The 20,687-nt window shown below is 44.1% G+C and overlaps 1 protein-coding gene across 1 annotated transcript; it reads right to left on the bottom strand.

Moving 5' to 3' along the window:
• Positions 1-13,053: 13,053 nt before the first annotated feature.
• Positions 13,054-19,352, bottom strand: DSEL (dermatan sulfate epimerase like). The gene is made up of 2 exons (XM_035126170.3): positions 18,648-19,352; positions 13,054-17,889 (listed from the first exon to the last, which is right to left on the bottom strand). Exon 2 carries the CDS (start codon positions 16,960-16,962, stop codon positions 13,303-13,305), a length of 3,660 nt encoding a protein of 1,219 aa, XP_034982061.3. The 5' UTR covers positions 16,963-17,889; positions 18,648-19,352; the 3' UTR covers positions 13,054-13,302.
• Between the last annotated feature and the right edge of the window lie 1,335 nt (positions 19,353-20,687).

Genomic DNA, 20,687 nt, shown 5'->3' with positions numbered 1-20,687 from the left:
TCGTTCACTGGTCAATTTGTTTCTCCAATTCCACACACCATAATCTAACAATATTTTGTCCAGATGTGTGCTGTTAAAAAACCATGACCGCGTGTGTTTATGCTAATGTCCAGATAGCAGAGAAAGAAAACAGTGGCTTGGATTTTGAGTTGCTTTTCTTTTCACACAGGTTGCAATTTCTGTCAACTGTCTCCTTCATCAGCTCCTCCCCGTTAAGAATCATATCCCACACCATTCCATGGAACCTCAGATTTTTGGGATGTGAAGTGGTGAGATGGGAAAATCCTTTTCCATAAGGGCGAAGTCTGTTTTGCTCTTAGAAGAAAAGTTTTGAGTTCAAGTCGGAAAAGTTAATGTCCTTTGGAGCATATCCCTTTGATAAAGCTATGTGTTTTTTACAGCCCTCTAACCAATAACATCTTGTCCTGATTGTTCTTGCTTACCATGCAAGGAGCAATGGTCAAGGGGAAAGAGTACTGTCAGTATGATCCATACAGCCTCCTGTAACTGATGAGTCCATGAGTTATTGAGTTGATGTGAGAGCCAACTACATGGACAAATTTGTCCAGTGACTATTGCACCAACTTAATGATGTATGAACTGCGAATCAGCATGCCTGATTTTTAAGCATGTACATTCCTGATGGATGGTTTATAGCAATTATGATTTATTTGATGTGAATCTAATTGAGACACGTTAAACTCTTTGCAGACTTAGAATAAAATAGCACCAGTGTTCATTCATGAGCCTAGCTCTATCTACCAGCCATAAATTCAGTATCGATTCAAGTCATTTGAGTGGCAAAAGGATCCATTTTACACCTCATCCATCACTAACAGCTTCCAAACCATCAACTCCTTTTAGTAGTTATACTTATAAAATAAAACTCTGACAAGTCTAATAAAGATATAGTCAATTGGCTATCCTGGAAGCAAAGGATCTTTATATCTTCCAGACAGAGTGATCTTTTATCTGAAACAACAAATATAAAAACAACAGAAGTGACTCACTATTTTTCAAATAATAATTGAAACTGGGAGAGTGCAAACAGTATAAATATTACTTTATTGCTTTGTTTACCTATAATGAATTACAAAAACTTCACTAAAAGCAAACTGAAAGAAAAGAAATTGTGGGACTCTGGAGCCCAATGAAAAATAGCCATGAACGGGTTTTCACACAAGACCTCTAACTCAGATACTTGTGTCAATAAATTCATTGCCCAAACTTTCCTTAGCTAAAGCAAAGCTTTGTTATCCTTCTTTCCCCCCAAATGAAACTCTGAACAACAAAGTCTGTTCTTTCTGAAGGACTTGGTTATTAAATAGATCACACAAGCATTCCAGTTGAAGTCATTTGGCTTTGCTTCCATGTGGCTGTGCCCCAGCCCCGAAAAAAGGGCAAAGGTAGCACAGAATGAGGCAGCAGTGTTGGGAGAAAGAGGGGGGACCAGTTGGCCTTAGCTGTACAAACCCTGCCTTCCTCTCTTGACAGGAGTTGGGGAAATTCCTGCTTCCTTGGCCAGAGTTAGTTCTACCATTAGGCAGAGTTCGGTGGCTACCCCAGGCATATGCTGGTGGTTGGGGAATGCTGGTGAGGGGTTTCCATACCCTCCAACTTTTTGAGAGGGCAAATCGGGACACACACACCCCTCCTGCACTATGCCACCACCACAGCCCCACTTCTGCCCACCTGCTGCCTTATCTTTGCTGGCTCATGCCATGGCAACCTGAGGCCCCCCATAGAGCATGCACTATATGGCAGCCACACAGGGGCAGCATCTCAGTGCCAACAGCAGGCCTGTCTCTCACTCTCTCTGCCACTGCAGCCTTTTGGAAGTACAGCAGCAGTGACGGAAGCGAAAATGGGACATCTGGGATTGCAATTGGAAGCCAGGGCAGTTTCTGTCAATCCGGGATGTCCCACTCAAAATGGGAGATTTGTATGGTATGGGTTTCCTGTTTTCACACCCTAAGCTGTGAAAACATTGGTGAATTGGTGAAACAAGAACTCTGCATGCCCCATTGGCTTCTGTGCTTGGACATGTGGGATAGCACCTCAGAAAGCAAAATGTCTTAGATGGATCCTGGCCCTGGAGCAGCTGGCCATCAGAAAGCCCAGGGCAGAATGCATCCCTCAAGCAGTAGAGAGAGCAAGGACTGGGAGCACAAGACCCTAAGCCCGCTACTCACCTTCCACAATCCTTTGGGCAGGAGCTCAAGAAAACAACCGGCAACAGAAGGTGCACAGCAAATTGTCTCCTGATGCTAGGCGAAGTGACCTTAAAGAGACATTGACGCTTTCTTTACTTTTTCTTTTTTCTTGAGACTGCGATGAAGGGGAGAATCGAGAAACACCTGAGCAGCATTTATTCAGAGTCTAGTGTTTTATCAGATGCACTAGATTTTACATCACACCTGAAATATTCAGTGTCTCTCACATGATAGCCAGCACTTAAGAGTGCCGGACCCAGGTTAAAATCCCATCTATTTTTTCTTATCTTATTTTATCTTATTCACATATTTTTAATTTTAAAATTGAATTTTAACATTGTATTAATCTGCATGAAACCAGTCATCCTTCCAGATGAAGTATATATTGAGCAATTGCCCTGATCACTTTCCCCAAAATATGTGCAGGTGTTATATTTCACCAATATGTTGTTATCATACATTTTCCACTATAGTTGTCCATCACTTTTTTTTTATCTCAAAAGCTCTGTTTTTATGTAGATTTGTTATGCAATAGTGGTATTTAGTCATTGTATCTCTGGTTCCGCTGGGGGAGGGGGCTTATACAGACGTAGCCCCGCTTAGCTGGTAACTTGCTGGTTGAGCTGGAGAACTTCCACATCCTAATTCGCTTACTCCAACAGATCTAGGATTAGGATTGCACCTTTTACTATATTTGTTTTTGGAATTCTTTTATGGCTGTGGTATAAATGCTATTAATAAATAGAATTAATACTGCTTAGAAATGTAAAAAAGAGAGAGCAGAAATAAACAATATTTAGTACAGTTATATATTATTTCTCTAATAGAAAATACATCACAAATATAATCTCTCAGAAATTAATTTTGCTTGTAGTAAAAAAATTCCCCATTACAGACTTCTTTATTAAATTCCAAGAGATAAAATATGCAACACTATGAAAGGGTAAAAAGCAACCAGAAGAAAGAAAGCTACAGTGTTATCTAATTACAGGTAGGTAGCCGTGTTGGTCTGATGTAGTCAAAACAAAATAAAAAAAATCCTTTCAGTAGCACCTTAGAGACCAACTAAGTTTGTCATTGCATGCACATGAAAGCTCATACCAATGACGAACTTAGTTGGTCTCTAAGGTGCTACTGGAAGGTCTTAACTATGAGTGAGGTTAAAATAAACCTTTTCAAATGAGAGGTTACCAGTTGACATTGTGTACTGTATATGAAACAGAACGTACTGAAATGCTGTCCCTGGAAAACTGTTTCATGAATCATTATTGAGGTGTTAGGTTTAAACAGATGACAAATACATCCTTTTGTGTGTTTGATTCCATCTGTGTACAGGTTAGGAAGGCGGGCAAGCTATTTTCTTTTGTGCAGCTCCCATTCATTTCAAAGGGGCTTTGCAGGAGACCTCAGTGGATAGTGTCCAACCATGTCATGGTGTTGGGATCAGCTAAGACTAGCTAAGGTAAAGGTAAAGGGACCCCTGACCATTAGGTCCAGTCGTGACCGACTCTGGGGTTGCAGTGCTCATCTCGCCTTATTGGCCGAGGGAGCCGGCATACAGCATCCAGGTCATGTGGCCAGCATGACAAAGCCGCTTCTGGCGAACCAGAGCAGCACACGGAAACACCGTTTACCTTCCCGCTGTAGCGGTACCTATTTATCTACTTGCACTTTGACATGCTTTCAGACTGCTAGGTTGGCAGGAGCTGGGACCGAGCAACGGGAGCTCACCCCATTGCGGGGATTCGAACCACCGACCTTCTGATTGGCAAGCCCTAGGCTCAGTGGTTTAACCCACAGTGCTGGATCAATTAAATTTAGCTTTGCCCCGACACCTGTTTTTGGTGCCAAGACTCAAATGATATTCCACCATGTAGCTAATCTTGCTTTTGCTGATATTGTTTCAAAGATTATTCTTTGCCAAAACAATTCCTGGCTCTCTTTCTTTTTTTAAAAAAGCCAAAAAAAGCCAAAAAAGCATAGCAGCAGCTATAAAACTGGCCTGCTGTTTCATGTTTTCCTCTGAAAACACAGAAAGAGGCCAGGTTAGATTATTTCCACATGATTTCAGTATTCCATTCAGAAGGTCACTGCGATATTCAGACCAAAATGGATGTGGTCCATGCCAGCCAAGCAGCTTTAAAAACATTTCCATTACTTCCCATGGTATTCCCAGGGCTTTTATTTCCAGTCGTCAGATACATTGCTTCCCACTTACTTGCCTGGCAAAAGAAATTATGGAAAAGATCTGCATCAAGTTTCCGTTTGCTGTCTCATAAGACTGTAGCCAACCTGCTCCTTTCCTCTCAGTACTCACCAGCGACTCCCCACGTCTGCCTACTCCACATGTAAATCACTAATATCTTTATTTGTAGAAAATCCACAAGTTTTACTGGGCTTTAGGGAAGGTTATCTAACTCTAATCCCCTTGATCTGAAGGCGTCAAATTGGAAATGCAGGTTACATGAACCACAGTCATTCAGAAATAGACCCTTTGGATAAATTGGAAATCAGCCTTGGCTGGAGACTCCCAGTAATAGATACAACAGGGTTCCAATTTGCTACACAAGCATATCTGTTTCTTGAGTTAGCTGAATATTGATGCTTAATTATTAATTATTAACTCATTATGGGAATGAAATAATGTCAAAGGACCTTTCTAATGTCTTTTTAATAAAATAAAAAGATAAGCAGTACATAATAATTTGGGATGGCAGAAAAGGCCTTTTTAAAGACTCTTATTCTCAGAATGTGTAATGCCTCACACAGGGCGAGATCTGCCTAGCCTCCTCCCTCACTCTTTTTCATCAACTGAAGCTCTCCTGTTCCGGCAAACACTTCATTTGTCACACACATGCTTTTTATGAGACACTTCTTTGTTTCAGCATATTCTTCATTGTTTTACCTCTTTTATGCTGTGGTTTTCTTTCTTTGAGGGAATATGTTCTGTTGGAACCACCCAGAGTGATGTGAGGACATTGGAAAACTCATGTTCCCTAACTAAAGACAGGCGACTCCCCACTGACACAGGGATTGCGTCCCGGGCCCCGTGTGCATAAGTGAAATGTGTGTAATTGGGAGGCACCCTGAAAAGTCCTTGTGCCTTATGAGGAGACTCTTCCCAGAGCCCAAGAAGGACATCCTCTTCAGGCTCTGGGGACGGTCTTCTCACGATACAGAGGTGCAGTGGGACTTTGTTGAGGCTGCTCATCTGATGTGAAGGAAAACTTCCTCAAGTGTCAGCTAAGCTACTCAACAAACCCCCCAGAGGTGACCCTCCCTGCAGCCTGAAGAGGATGTCCTACACTGCCATAGGTGACTAATGCATAACTTCACCAATGCCACAAACTATAAACTGTTCTTCGTTACGTTAAAAAATAATAATGAAATATGTGTGAAGGTCATAATTTGTATTTTTTGAAAGAATTCTCTATCCTTTATCAAAGTTACAACGGGAGGCTAGAGCCTCCCGTTGTCTGGGCTGCAGTTTGAAAAAGCTTCATACACCTTTGCCAACCAAAAGAATAGTAACTGTCAAACCTGGAACATTGGATTGAAGGATCAAAAAGGAAATTTCATGCAGCGACAACAATGCACCAAACCCCTGAATTCATACCACTAAAACAGGCACTGCCAACTCTCAAGAGAGAGTGAACTACTCCCATTATAAAAAAATAATAGCTGTGATCTACCCATTGTTACTGACAGGCAAAGTTGTTGAGCATTTTTTAAGGGAGCCAAGGCTGTTGAGCTCTTATTTTTTTGGGCGGGGAGAACACGTCTCATGATCTACCACGATCTACCATAGACGTTCTACGATCTACCGGTAGATCACAATCTATCTGTTGGACATGCCTGCACTAAAAGGTTGAAAAGATCCATGGTACAGGCCTCAGTATGTGCCTCAGCAATGTCACAGGCTCCATTTTAGAAAAAGCAAAAGAGGAGGCATTGACCTAAAATCGTAAAATAAACTGTTTATGGGGAAAATTTAGTATGTCAAACCATCTTCCAAAATATGTAGTATTTTACCTCACCTTCTTCTGTGGGACCTTTCTGAGAAAGGTCACCAACCCTATCAAAATCTTCAATGTTTCTTCTGTTTTTCTAAAGTTGTTGCTACCTGAATTGAACCCTCAAAATTCAAAATCACTTTTGCTTTATATGAAATGTTATGACAATTAGAGCTGAGCCAAAATTTCTCTGGTGACTTTTTTTTGAGAAAGATGATGATGATGATGGTTTTTTAACCCCTCCCTTAAAAAATGTGAAAGCCATCATGAAGCATTTTCTGCAAATACTCTTTGTATGTTTGGTGGCCAACATTCCCCCACCCCACAATGCCCTAGTGCTAGGTCAAACACAATGTGGATAACACTTTCAGGCTAGGCTGCCAACACAGTGACTTTTCCTGTCATTTGAAGTAGGGAGGGAGGAAGAATCATGGAGAAAAAGGCTACTGCCACTGCCAAATGGTGGTCCCACCTTCAAGTAAGATTTGAATAACTGCTCTGAATGTTCCTCCTCCAATTCCTCTGCACATAAATTGGGTAGAGAATACATCATACTGACAACTGTGGGAAATACAAGGATATCACAGTACTTGGATTTAAATAACCAAATAATATAGAGCAATGAAGATGTGCTATCTGGCAAAATTGACATGATTTTTGCCCTAGGCACACTGTAACTGGAATGAGCAGAAGCAAACCACATTCAGGGCCGGCCCTAAGGCCAGGCTGGGTGGGGCACCGCACCAGGGCGCCGGGCTGCCAGGGGGGCACCGCACTGCACCCACCAGACAGCTGCGCTGGGAAACGGGGGGGGGGCGCGCCGGAGGGATATTTGCACCATGGCGTCAGGGCACCAGATATGCTTAAGACGGCCCTGACCACATTCTTCTATAAGCGATGTTTTTGGATTATGTAGAAACCTGCCTTAATTAATAGGATTTCACTAGATGATCTCAAGTCCCCATCCATCCTACAATATTGAAATTGTTCAACTGATATCTGCAGAATTAGAATGCTTGCTTGTGGAAGGCAACAAACCAGGTTTCTTTCTCCATATGAGAATGTATAGATCCTATACCTCCAAGAAACATAACAACCACTTCAAAACTTCTGGCATACTTAAAGTTTCCTTTACTTTGCCCCTTAACTTTCTTTTGTTCTCTTTAACATATGACCCCATAACAGGAAGTCTTCCCAGGCCTGTAGATAAAAGATTTACGAGGCTATTCATTCAAATCACATTTGCAAGTTCCACCTTTGAACTAGACTACAGATCATCAATTTCTTTAGTGAAATAAAAGATAACCCTACCTTCCGGCTTCTTTTTTAAAACAACCAAGGGATCTCATAATTTATGATACTGTATTTCAAAGTTGAAAAATACAGGGAGGAAATGTGGTAAGATCATAGATATATCTGTTTTGCCACATGTCCACCCTTTGTAAACCACACTTGGGCTGAACACACACACACACACACACACACACACACACACAGCACTCAATTATTACAAGCATGAACTGAATTAACTAAAAAAAAATAACTATCACAAAATACAGTGATTGCCACAAAAGTAATTGGCTTTCAGAAACTATTAGACAAACTAATGGAAGGTAGTTCTATCACCATCTATTATCCATGATAATTAAATGGAACTTTCATATTAAGAAAAACAAAATAATACATCTCTTTGAAATACTCCTTAAAATCAGATGCTAGGAAAAAGTCACAGACAATAGCTGTTGTCATCATGCTCTGCTGATAAGCTTTCCAAAAGTGTCAGAAGACCATTGTTCACTTGATGAACCTTTGTTCTGACATAACATGAACTTTCTTCCAACGAATGCATGTTTTCTGCTATAATAGGAAGAATATTATTGATGAAGAAAACCTGATTGCTGATCCCATAGCATCCAACACAGAAGCATCATAGAAGCCTCACACAGAATAAAGTGCATTTAGTGCCACTCCTATGGAGAGACGTCTAAGAATGGAAATCGGACATTTGCGGTACACCTATGTGACTTACACATGTTTCAAAATCAAACAGGCCACTTAATTTTAAAAGTAAAATCAAAATAATATTTTAAAACACTTGTATTTTTCAAATATGCTATAATACATAGCTGTTTCTTACTTCCTTTCCTTTCCTCGGGCATGCAAGAAAAATAAGAGGGAGAGGATACAACAAAAGAGAGCAGCTATTCAAGATCAGGCATCAACACCAGAATCCCAGCTGACATCTTACTTCCCTCCTGCCCAAGCCCTACTCGAATATACACCCTTCACATTGAGGGGGGGTAGGGGGATTTTAAAATATGAACCACATTTCCAGGATACAGAAATATTAGCTCTGAACACAATTAGAAGTCATTTAAGGAACATTTATTGCAAACACTAAAATATTTTAAAGTAAAACCCTGTTTCCATTTTCGTCCACTATTAGCTACCCCCTTGTGATTAATGCGTCCCCACTGTGGAAGGACATGTGGATCCAGAATTGGCCTCCACAGTCACTTACAGACTCACTGTTAAAACCGTGTTTATGGAAGACAACCTTACTTGGCTATGAGTAATCTCCAAAGAAGAAGAATACATTCATGCTTCCTTCCTCTTTCCCAAGCAAATAATTTTTTCCAGCTTGATTCCACTGTCATTGCTCCTGTTGCAAAGACACCGTGTGGCCCATTTGTGGAGTGTAATTTAACAACGCTGCTTACCAATAGAACTTTCCCTATTTGCGGTTTTCAAAACAGCATTATGATTTTCCTTCATTATATAATCACTGCAGTTTCAGTACAAGCTTCCTTTCCGTCCAGCCCTGGGAATCTTTACTGACCAGCAGGAAATTACACAAAAACATTACACAAAAATATGTATGTACACAATGCATGCAGCTAATGACCTAGGTAATGGAGACTCGGGCTGCACTGTGCCTTTCAGCCGTTCCAAATGCAGCATCTCTGTACAGCAAGCCTGTGGGGGGGGGGCTGCTCCAAAAGAATACAGTGGTCTGCATTTGGTAGGCCAGTTTGGTAGGTCAGTAGAGACCTATTACAGACTTTGGGCAAGCAGCACTGGGTAATTCTGCAGTGACAGGGCCAAGGACTCCCCAAGAGCCACAGCCCTTGTTGATTTCAGTGTCGGTTACATAGGAGAAGTTACAATACACATATATTTGAACTCTTTCTGTCACACACAGGCACAAACATACTCTGAGCAGTCACTGCATTTGCTCCCATTTTTCTACTTTAGCACACCAGAAGTATGCAAAACATATCTAGGGGAAAAAATAAAGTCATTTTGTTTGTTTGAGATAGCCTCTTCACATTACCAAGAGGCCAGGATGTGCCTGGTGTTGCCCTGATGAGCTGGGTGCTGTATGGGATCATATATCAGTTATGCCATAGAAACACATGAGAAGAGCCTGCTGGGCTCAGACTAAAAGGTCTCTCCAGTCCAGCTTTCTGTTCTCATGCTGCTCAGATACCCAGAGGAAGTGCACAAGCAGGAGACAAGTACAACAGTGCTCCCTTCGACAATGCTCATTGTCAAAAATAAAAGCTGCTTTCAAATTTCATTCCAGTGCTCTATTTGTCCCATGTTTCAAGGTGCTTACTCCGTGGGAAGAGAAGCTACAATTATTGGTATTTTCTCATGAAGGCGAATATTTTAACAATCACCATATCAAGGACATGCATTACAAACTCCTCCTTATTTGAAGAATGGCACACAACACTGCCTCCCTAGCTTTGCTGAACTCTCAATTTCCTACCATCAGCGGTGTTGAAAGTATTATCAGAGACCAGCCATTTTGCTGGTTTCTCTCAAATCTTCACTGGAAGCAAAATTCTTTGTGTTAAACCCTGATCCATGAGCAAGGCACTGGGAGTCAGCCGAGCAGTTTGAGGAGTGAAGATTCACTTTGGCACTGTTTGAAAGAAAGAAAGAAAGAAAGAAGAACCACCTCATTTTGCATATGTTTGATACTAGGATGGCAGGAGAGGGAAAGAGAGAAACAGCCTGGCATGAACGAAAGTGATGATCCAAGGTTTCACTGACACACCAGTGCACATTAATACACTTTGCCATTTCCTTTAGCATGTGACAGTCTACCTAGCCAGAGGACAGCCTGGGAAAAAAGAAAGAGAGCTGCCAGTCCCTCTTCTAATCCAGGACAAGTGACAGCCAAGTTACGCTCAGTGAAACCGCAACATATCAACAGCTCTATCAGGCTAGAGGCACATTTTGACATAATAATGAACGGCTGGGAATGAGCTACTTTTATCTAGGTCAGAATGAGAGATCACAGAATGTTGCAACATGTTAGTGGAGGACAGGAAAGCTGGGGGGGGGGGGTATCACAGTGAAGCATTCAGAATCACCGGGAGAATTTCCTAACAGTTTGAGAAGACAAACTCATTAAATCTCTTGACATCAGCTAATTTTTTGTCACCCAAACGAAAGGCAATTACTCATCTGGCACATTTCGACATTGTGGCACCAAACTCCCATTCTGGTTCAAGCAAATAAGAGAAAACATATTTCATAGCAAATTCATTTGTAAGGAAATGCTAGACAGAAAAGGAGTAAGAAACGGGCGTCTCTGATATCTAGATCTTGGTACACACATCCGCAGACATTTACAATAGGCATACTTCTGCAGAGACTGTGAACCAAGAGATTAGAATACATTCAATTTGAAAGCGGGGGGGGGGGGAGACGGAGAACTGTCTGCTACTTGGATAGGGGGTAGAATAGTGTGGAAGAAGGTGGCTGCCTTTAAATATATATATCTTCAGTGCAATTTAAGGAATGATGGAACTGGTTTTCTATACATGAAAATGCAAACAGATTTTTGAAATGGATTGACGAGATTAAATATCATTCATCATTAACCAGAATTTGACACACAGATGGAAAGTAAACCTATGAAGTGAGAAAGCATAAGGTCGTTCCAGCATTCTTTACAAATTCATTGTAGTAAAGCCACAATCCTAAACAAATTTACTTGCAAGTGAGGCTGCAATCCTAATCCCACTTCTCTGGCCATAAACCCCATTGAATTCAATAAGACTTACTTCCGATTAGACATGTTGGGATTGTCTAAAAGGCCTGCCCCTCCCAACAAAAATCCAGCCTACACCCATGGCTGTTAATCCCCATTGTGTTTTTATTATTTAGAAAGTGCCTAGTACGTGCTGGGGGCTGTTTAGAAATTGAAAACGATTTTAAAACCAACCTAGTCCCGGCTCCCTCCAGTTGGCATTCTGAAAGGTAAGGCCCGTTATATCAGCAAATTTACTCCAGGAGTCAGGAGTAAGGGGCCGTGAGAAACCAGGTAGCGTTACACATGTTCCCACTCCTTGAGCAAGTATTTATCTCTATGATTTAAGAACTGGTGTGTTGAAATATTCTCTTGAATCTGTTCCAGCTGATGAAAGTGACATTTACTCTCTTCCTGCCACATGAAGATGCTACCACAGCCGTCTTGACCCTTAAAATCTGGCATTAAAAAGTCAACTTTTTAGGAAAAGGAGGAATCGGCATAAGGCTCCAATTTTACACTGAAGTCATTGTGTTAAAAGTCTGTGGAACTATTCTCCAGTTTGTAGGATATAGATAAAACTGTGATATACATCCTATTAACCACATCATTAACAATGAATGGATGAATAAATACATTTCAATGAGAAGGGCATCAAACACTGTGACGCAGCACCATACATTTTCTCCATTGTTCCCAACAGAGAGCTGGAACTTAATTCAAAGCCCACAAGTTATACTATGCCCCTGCCAACATCAGGTTCACCCTACACACATCCACACTCCCAAGAAGGTTCATTGAAACTGTTGCATGTAGATTGTGTGGAAAGAACTTGTGGAGAGAGAAGAAAGGTGAGTCTAATTTATCTGTGTACCTTTGACCCTCCTGGTGTTTTCAGGCTTGGGAAGTGGTCAGGGATAGTGGGAGTTGGAGTCCAGCAACATCTGATTCCCCATCCCTTAGAAAAGCAAAACTAAGATGGGCATTGTTGGCACAGCCCCAGATACTGCTTAATCTGCCCATGGCTCTCCCAATCTACGTGTACCTTATTTTTCAGGCAACTGATTCTGCACTCCCGACTTGGTTTCAAGATGCTGAGAAGAAGATTTTGTGCAGATGTAATCCAGATAAAACAACAGAAGAAGCCCTTGTCAGAAAGACAATCACAGAAATGGGCTCTGTATGTATATTTATCCTTACTTCTGACTATGAATTGTTTACTCACAGCAACGTAACAGTATGAACCGTTATCCTGAAATCACCTTATGGACCCAGATTCCTTAATGCTGAGGATTGGAAGAAACACATTGAAATACTATGAATATGCTTCCATTTCACTTTGGGTCTTGGTCTTTTTGCTAAGGCTGCCAATAGGATGCCAAGATTGTGCCAGTGTGTGTGTGTGATCTGCTTTCTGTCACTTCAGTGATGTCAGGCAATCATAAAACACAGTTTAACTGGCTGGTTAGGTTGACTTTATGGCTTCTCAGCACTGCTGGGGTAGTTAAAAACAGACATAACATGTCAGTAAATCCAGCCCTAGGGAGATCAATGCTGCCAAACGCCAAGTCTGCTTTGCAAAAGAAACAGTTGTTCATTGAAAACTAGGGCTGAGCCCAGCCTCCTCCCAACATTGGCCACCAAATAACCAGCAGATGGCAGTGACACTTGGCAACTCCCTGCCCGGCTGGGATTCATGCCAAGAGCCAAGGAATATAAGGCCCTGATCCTATTACCCATCCTCTGAGCTATAGCCAGTCCCCCATCTGGAAACGAATGCAAAGATTCACACAGCTTTATTTTCAAAGGCAGCAAAAGTAATTACGAGGGGGCTTTTTCTCATTGTCGTTGTTGTTTAGGAAGGGAAAGGGAGGGTGGGGGAAGCTTACCAGACCAAATATCTCATTTCCTTTAAAATAATCTCTCTCTCTCTGCAAGTGTAACAGACTGTACAGACATTTTACAAGAATAAACCAGCTTTTTTGATTCTTATCTACAAATTGAAGAGCCTGGGAATCCTTAGTGCAAACTACCGCTGACCCGCAGCTTCTAAATCGGTAAACTTTGGATAGCCTAAGTGGTCCATTAGAGTCCAACAGATGTCCTCGATCTGCTTAATTTCCTCGCGAGGCATCTCACGTCGCCAAGCCTGGATGCTTGCTGGGGAGACCTCTCCTTCGTAAGGAAGGTAGAAAAGGTTGGTGGACGTGGCAAATAGGATTTGGTTTAAGCTAGCGGGAGACAGAGGGATGCCCAGAAAGGCATAGATGGATTCAGCCACCTTCTGGGGGAAGTTGACTAGGTCTTCGAACTTGAGCAGCCGGTAATTCTCCGGCAGCAAATCCCCATTGAGTCTCAGGGCTGCTGCCGTGTTTGCCAGCCACAAATGGGACATCACAGAGACAGCGTTTGAATTCGAATCGGAGAGTTCCTCCCTCAGTGATTCATATTCAAAGGCATAGCCTGCATTTAAGCTACACTTTTCTTTCCTGCCCTCTGCTTTAAACAGCATCGCTAAGCGCTGGGGAACCTTCCTCAAGGAGTAAAGGCTCGGCTGGCTTTTGTGCAGTACTGAGTAGATCCATGCCCGGGGGTCTCGTACTACATAGAGCGCTCTCAAGGAAGGGCCTATGATTTCTTGAAAGAAAGACAGCTTTAATGTCCAGCTCCCACTGCTCAGGCTAAGCACGGGGCGCACATTTGGATAAGAGGCTATGTGTCTCCTGAGTTCCCTAATGTAGTCAGCCTCTTTCTCTGAACTCCCTCTCAATCGGCTTCTTTGCTCTGCTATGGATTCTCTTTTTCTGGGCCGCCGCTTTTTGTCCTGCCTGGCAGCAGGATGCTGCGCAGACTTACTTCTGCTGGTTTCATGTAAATGGATATTCTGAAGGTGGAGTTTCGTGTCTTTGACTAGGGAATGCAGCCAGCCCTGGAACAGCCGGAAACGGCCGCTCCGAACATCGGAGGCCTTCCACTCACAGGCATCGACGAAGGAGTCGATCTCAAAGTCAGCTTCGGGGACGTCAAGGTAGCCTGAAGGGATCCTGATGTACAGGAAGTCACTGCTGTTGAAGAAAAGCTGCTTCAGGATTTCCGCACCTGAGCTGGGCAGGGAGGTAATGACCACGTCAGGCAAAATCACAGGGTGCGCCTGGTCCTTCCCTGCACTGTGCTCTGCACTCATCGCGTCGCTGCTCCACTTTCCGCAGATGGGCTGAGTGCAAGAGCTCCACACGTCAACCAGCTCGACAAGCCACAATGTGATGACCAGGATGAGGATCCAACGCAAGAGTCTGCTGAAGGAAATGTAAAAGTGCCACTGGAAGGCCAGCAAAGCCAAGCTAATCCCTAAGACCAACCCTGCAACGACATTCACTTTAAATCCAAAGGGGAAAGCGATCCTGTTACTGGGTGCCTCTTTTGCTACTGTTTCAGTGCCCAGGCCAAACCTCGTCACCTTTCCCTGAGTGGCCACCTTGGCATAGCCACCAAAGCCTAAATAGCTGAACCTTGTCCTCAGATTTAGATAGTCTGTAACGACAGAGAGAATTGTTTCCGTGTTGTTGACATGGAGAGAAATCTGATACCCTGATCGGGCATCGTCAACAAACCTACAGCTAGAAACATTGACATACGGCCCATAGAAAATGTAGGCAATCCTTGCTACGGTGGTCTTTGCAGAGAAAGTGACGTTTACAAACTGAGTCCACCGCTTTTTGAATTCGGCCGCCTGCTCTGCCTCTTGTATCCTAGCGACAGGGCTATTCCCATGATGGTCGAACCAAAACATTTTATAGTGGGCATCCCAGACGTCCATCATGGCTCCATTATATTTGCTCATAAATTTATATGGTACGTATTTAAAGTCAATGTCAAGGTTATGAAAAAAGGCACTGATGGAGTCAATGGGAGAGTCCTCCTCTTTTTCCACATGGTCCACCACTAGCAACATTTGAGGATTCAGCAGGAGCAGAGAACGGTACACGCTTTTCAGCTTCATTGCTGATGAGTAGGCAGGCGCTGCCTCACCGCTCACAAACATCATCTCCTCATGCTGAGAGGATGTAATGATCTCACCAGCCGTTTCCCCAACTTCATCCCCAGTCCACTTAAGCCACTGTGTGCATTCCCCAAGCTGACCCTCCCAAGGCTGATTGCACTGGCTTGTGGGAGATGGAGCGAACACCAGAACGTTATTCAGGTGGCTCAGCTTGGGTCCATAGAGGGCCTCGGAGACAAACACCTGCCCATTAGGAGCAAAGGTAAAAGAGTTCTGATCTGGGTGTTCATGGCCTGGGTTGAAGCTTCGCCACCCATCAATCCAAGAATAGGGTTGAAAATGGACTATGTCATAGACAGCACGGCCACCCAGCTTCCCAGATTTAAAAGAAACAAAGGTATTTGTCTGAGCGTTTGGCAAACCTGCTCCGTATGTCACTACCCCCCAATTAGGGAACACATGCATTTTAGGAGTGCCGTAATCAGGTGGAGGGTGGGGAGTTAACCCCGGGTCATACCATATGTACTCGGTGTGAAGCGTGCTCCACCTCTGGGCAGTGGAGGGCACCATTGGACCATCCTTTGGGCGGTGCTTTCTAATTTGTTGTGCAAGCCAATTGCCTACCCCGCTCTTCAGCACAAACTTATCCAGGAAAACCAGCTGGCTTTCGGGGCCGTAAAACCAATTGTAATTTGAATCGGCTATGCCGACAGTCCTCTGAAAGCCAGGCAGAAGGGTGGCGTAATAAAACCAAAAGTGCATTTTGAGCCAGTGGTTTTCGAGGTTGTCAATCCCAAAGTGGCGCTGTGCCAGAAATATATACTGAGTGATCGATTTGGCGGTGTAGCTACCGTAAGCCACGCCTTCGTCCAAAGAGCCATCGACAATGTGGTTGAGCAAAAACATGGTTTTCTCCATCACGTCCACCACGGCGTGCTTCCAGGCATTTGCTTGGGACTCTAGGCCCCCTCCAGTGACCAGGGCCCCAATGAGCAATGCCAGCATGTTAGTGGCCTGGTGGTTATGAAGAAGTTGCTTGCCCCAGGAACGGACTTTGGAATACTCGTACATTTCCTCAGTCACAGCCCATATCTTGGCGAAGTATTTTTGCCTTCTGACATCATCCAACGAAGCATATAAAAAATCAAAAGCGGTGGCAAAGCCGGTTAAGGAGTGGCCTAGAGGAACTTCGTCACCTGGGGCATTCTCCACCAGCCAGTCTTTGTATCCAGCCATTCTGTCCATATATTCTAGCACAAAATCAAAGGCAGCTTTATCTTCCGGGCACAGGAGGCAATAAAAGGCTAAAGGAGGGAGATTGTTCCCATATATTTCATTCCACTTGGCGGCGAAATCAGCATGCTTGGGGGGAGGGAGGTAGTACGATGGACTGGACAGCATCGCTGACACTGCATTTCTGAGGGCTCTGAAGAGGTGGAGATGGCTAGTGTGAGATTTCTGTCTCAGCGCTGGGAGCTCCTCAGCATTAAAATATAAGCTTGGGTGAAGCACGGCCTTTTTCGTCTTCTGACTAGTCCTGAAATCATCTAGCCTCTGTTTCTCATACGGATCCACATCCTCTGTAAAAGTCACCCAGTCGGAGTAATTGCTTACAGACTCTTCAAAAGTGGAGGCTGCCAACATCGCTAAGGCTAGAAATAAGGAATGTCCTGTAAAGATTAGAGCCATGATCCATTAGGCAGTTTCCTCCCTTCGGGCATACACCTCTTAGGGAAAAAACAAAGCAAAACCACTGTTCAGATTTCAAACATGAATCAGGCTCGCCAGCGTGGGAAAAATACACTTGAAAGCTTTTTACGCAAACCCAGGCGGCAGTAGCGGAGGGGACCTTGTGCTACCAGGTACACACAGTTCTGAGCTGAAGCGATCAGTTGACACAGCACTGGAAAAACGCTGGCGTGCAGACGCTTAGACTAGAAACCCTTTGGCCACGCTGAAAAAGTGGTTTTTGGGGGCCAGAGGGCTAAAAACAATGAAACCTTTCACTAGCTTCCATGTACATCAGACTAACAAGTAAATTTGATGACAGACAGGATGTCTATTGAGCCATGAAGAAAAACACCTCCAGGATGTTACTCGTGGAAGGGTTCTTATTTAGTTTTGTTTTTTAAAAAATAAAAATTCATTGATTTCTTCTGTTGTGATAGGATGACACTGATAACAATACACGTACAGCAAATGAGGAAACAAATGAAATTCAGTGCCGGAGATATGAAATAATGAGTTCAAGTTGCCCTCTTCTGTCCCATTCTCTCCACGTTCATGCACATCTGCAGAAGTTTGTCCTTTATTTTGGTGGGGAAGGGATACTCAGAAAAACGTCTCCACTGGCCAATTTTGGCAGAGCTGCCATCCTTCTTGCACTTGCTAACCTCCAGTTGTGAAAACTCTGTTGGGTTTGATGATCGTCTAACAGACTCGCTGCTTTCATGTCGTCTTTCATTATCTTCAAGTCCTCATCAGCCTGTGAAGCCAGACCCTGCCTCGGAGTCTCAATTAGTTCAATTGCCTCATCACAAAGCCAAATTAAAAATACGAAATGGGATGCACAGATAGCTGGCTCTGGAATCTGTTCGCTTTGCATGTTGATCTCCTCTGTTAAAACAAACAAACAAGCAAACATGTGTCCTTCAAAATGTACAAGGAAAGTGTTCATATGCAACTACAGGTTTTGTTTTTTAAAGATCATCTCACTGTAAATAGTTTTTTTTATATATATTCATGTCAGAAGTTATATAATGTTAACTTTTTAACTGTTTTTACTTCCAGCTGAATAACTGTCCAGTATTTAGAAAATCTCATAAATTGATGTAATACTTCATTTAGTAAACCACTATTTTACTAGTTAAGCAAAATAGCCTTCCTTCAAAAGCACAATCTGGACTGCTATTTACCTGTCATCTTCAAACATAGCAGAACTAACAAAAGTTAAGACACCCAATCATGTCTATGTACACTGCAACCTGCAACACAAACGGCTTCTTCTCTTTCAAAGGCAAACTTTACAAGAAAAAAAATCCCGAAATGCAATCGTTGTGCATAACTGTGTAGGCTACATTTTGCATTTCGCAGCAAAAAAAAAAAAGTGCCCCCCCACCCTCTCTTCACCTGTAATTTACTAATCGAGATAGTCCCTTGCAAGTCACCAGAGGGCGCTATGAGCCAATTAGTATACCCCCCAAATAAATGTCTCCGGGCTGAAGAAGTTAGAACAAGTTTTTCTTTGCCAACAGCTGCAAATATTTAAAAGTCATCGCCAACAGGAGGTCGGCCGTACAGAACCAAAAAAAGATGGAAAGGACCTCATGCTCTCCCTTTACATTGTTTAACAAACGTTTTTAAGAAAGACGTACCTTAAAAAGCAGTCTACTTTGGGGGTCGGGGGTCGTATCCCATCAGCAATGGCGCCAGTATATCAACGGGAAACGGGAGTAGAACTATCCGGTTGCCCCATCGCTCCTTTCTCTTTTCCTCCACAGGAAATCTCTCTTCTTCTCCCCTCCTCTTCGAGCTTGATTTGCATTCGCCCGGTTTCGTTTTAAGTAGCGAAGCCTGAACTTCAGCTGCCCATCGAAAGGCTCTGTCCCCAGATCTGGGCGCCGCCTGTCATTTCTTCCGTTCCCATCCTTTGCTCTCTCTCTCCCCCTCAAAAAAAAAAAAAGTGCAATGATGCTGCTACCACGTCTGAGTTCGAACTTCCATCAAGCCAGCTCCAAAACGACTTTCCAAATGGGGAAGAAGGCAGCCAATGTCAATCAAGAGAAAAAGTGGTGCTATATGCAGAGCAAGGGATTATTCTCTTCCCTTTTCTCGAGGAATCGCCACCAGCAGCATGGAGCCGTCTTCCAGATCCAACTCCTGCAAAAGAACTTGACTCCCGCCGCGGCGATCCCCGGACGGGGGATGCCGCTGGACCCAGGGCAGACTCCACCGGAGGCTTCTTCTCCGGCTGGGACTCCGCCGCGCTCCTTCCCGCTTCGGCTGCTGGCTGGCGGCCGCACCGGCGTCTGGCTCCCTCGCTCAGCTCCGCCGCTGCGGTCGTCAGTTCAGGCAGTCGAGAAGGCAGCAAGAGCCGAGGCGGCGGCGGCGGCAGCAAATCTCTCAAGCCAGGCGGAGCGAGGGCGGGTCTCGCCGCTGCCTTCGCCAGAGCAGGAATGTGCTCATTTTCAGCTCGGCTTTGTAACGCCTGCTGGGCGCCCCCGTCCCACTGAGCATGTGCAGAGGCCGCGCACACATGCTCCGCGCGAGACGCTGAAGCCACTGCCCTTAGCCTGCCCTGAGCTCAGCTTGTGCAAGCTCAGGGGAGGAAAGGAAGGTGGCTGGGGGCAAGACATTGGAAATGGGGGTGGGGGAAGGTGGGGTCAGCGGTATCAGGAGGGCGAGAAAAGAGGGGTTCTTGCTTTCATCTGAAATCCCTTCCCGAACATTTATGCAGGCTGAGATTTAACAGCCTCTCCAGGGTTAAGTGGAAATACCTTACAGTGCTTAGGAAATTCTGAGGTGTCCTATCGCCAAATCTTCATCGTCAGCATCATCCTAACCAAGAATGCAGAGCAAATTTAAGAAGCAAAAGTTGCTGTGTAAGTCCATATGGGGAAGGGGAGTGAAAGCCACATTTCAGCAATAACGGTTTGGGCGACCAGCTTTTGAGTTCTTCAGAAGTCTTCATCAGGGTGGATGAACCCCGATACTACTGAGCAAGATGGACTAGTGACCTGACTATGAGGCAACTTAATATGTTCTTATGTCATCGTAATTACTGAAATGATTGCTGCTCTTTCACTTGGTGGCCTCTGTGTCACTCGATCTAATGGTAGGGCTGACCCTACTTCACATTCTCCCTGCCCTGCCCCCCAGTAGTTGGAACAGAGCGGGTGGCGCTGTGGTCTAAACCACTGGCTTGAGATGGCCCTGAGTGTGAGGAACATTTTCAGCCATGTTCCCTTCAACCTTCTGGGTTGGGGAGGGGGGCAGAGGTAAAAATGGGAACTGAGCAGAGAAACAAATGTGAATGTTACCTTTGGACAGAAGGCTAGTTTCTGCACACATTTTCCTCCACTGAGACGTGTGTGTGTGTGTGTGTGTAAAAGACCCTCAAGGGGAGTTCAAAGCAGGGCCAGTAGTAATGGGGTGTGGCCTGAGGAGAATCCGAAGGGCCAGAGGCCAGGAAAGAATATTTGGTCCCTGGGCCTGGGGTTTCCCATCCCTGTTTTAGAGCCCCCCTGAGGGAAAAGTAAGAGCCTCTCACAACATCAGGCACATCATTCCACAGCCTTTGGGGATTCACAGGGCAGTCTTGCTCCTTGCAGCTCAGCTGACCCAACATCCCATAGTGAAGGCTCCAAGACTGAGGTATCAGCTATGTAATGCAGGATGGGAATTCAACCCTGCAT

The sequence above is a fragment of the Zootoca vivipara genome, chromosome 8, assembly GCF_965207765.1.
Source record: "Zootoca vivipara chromosome 8, rZooViv2.hap1.1, whole genome shotgun sequence".
Lineage (NCBI taxonomy): Eukaryota > Metazoa > Chordata > Lepidosauria > Squamata > Lacertidae > Zootoca > Zootoca vivipara.
This window is presented reverse-complemented; position numbering and strand designations above follow the sequence as displayed.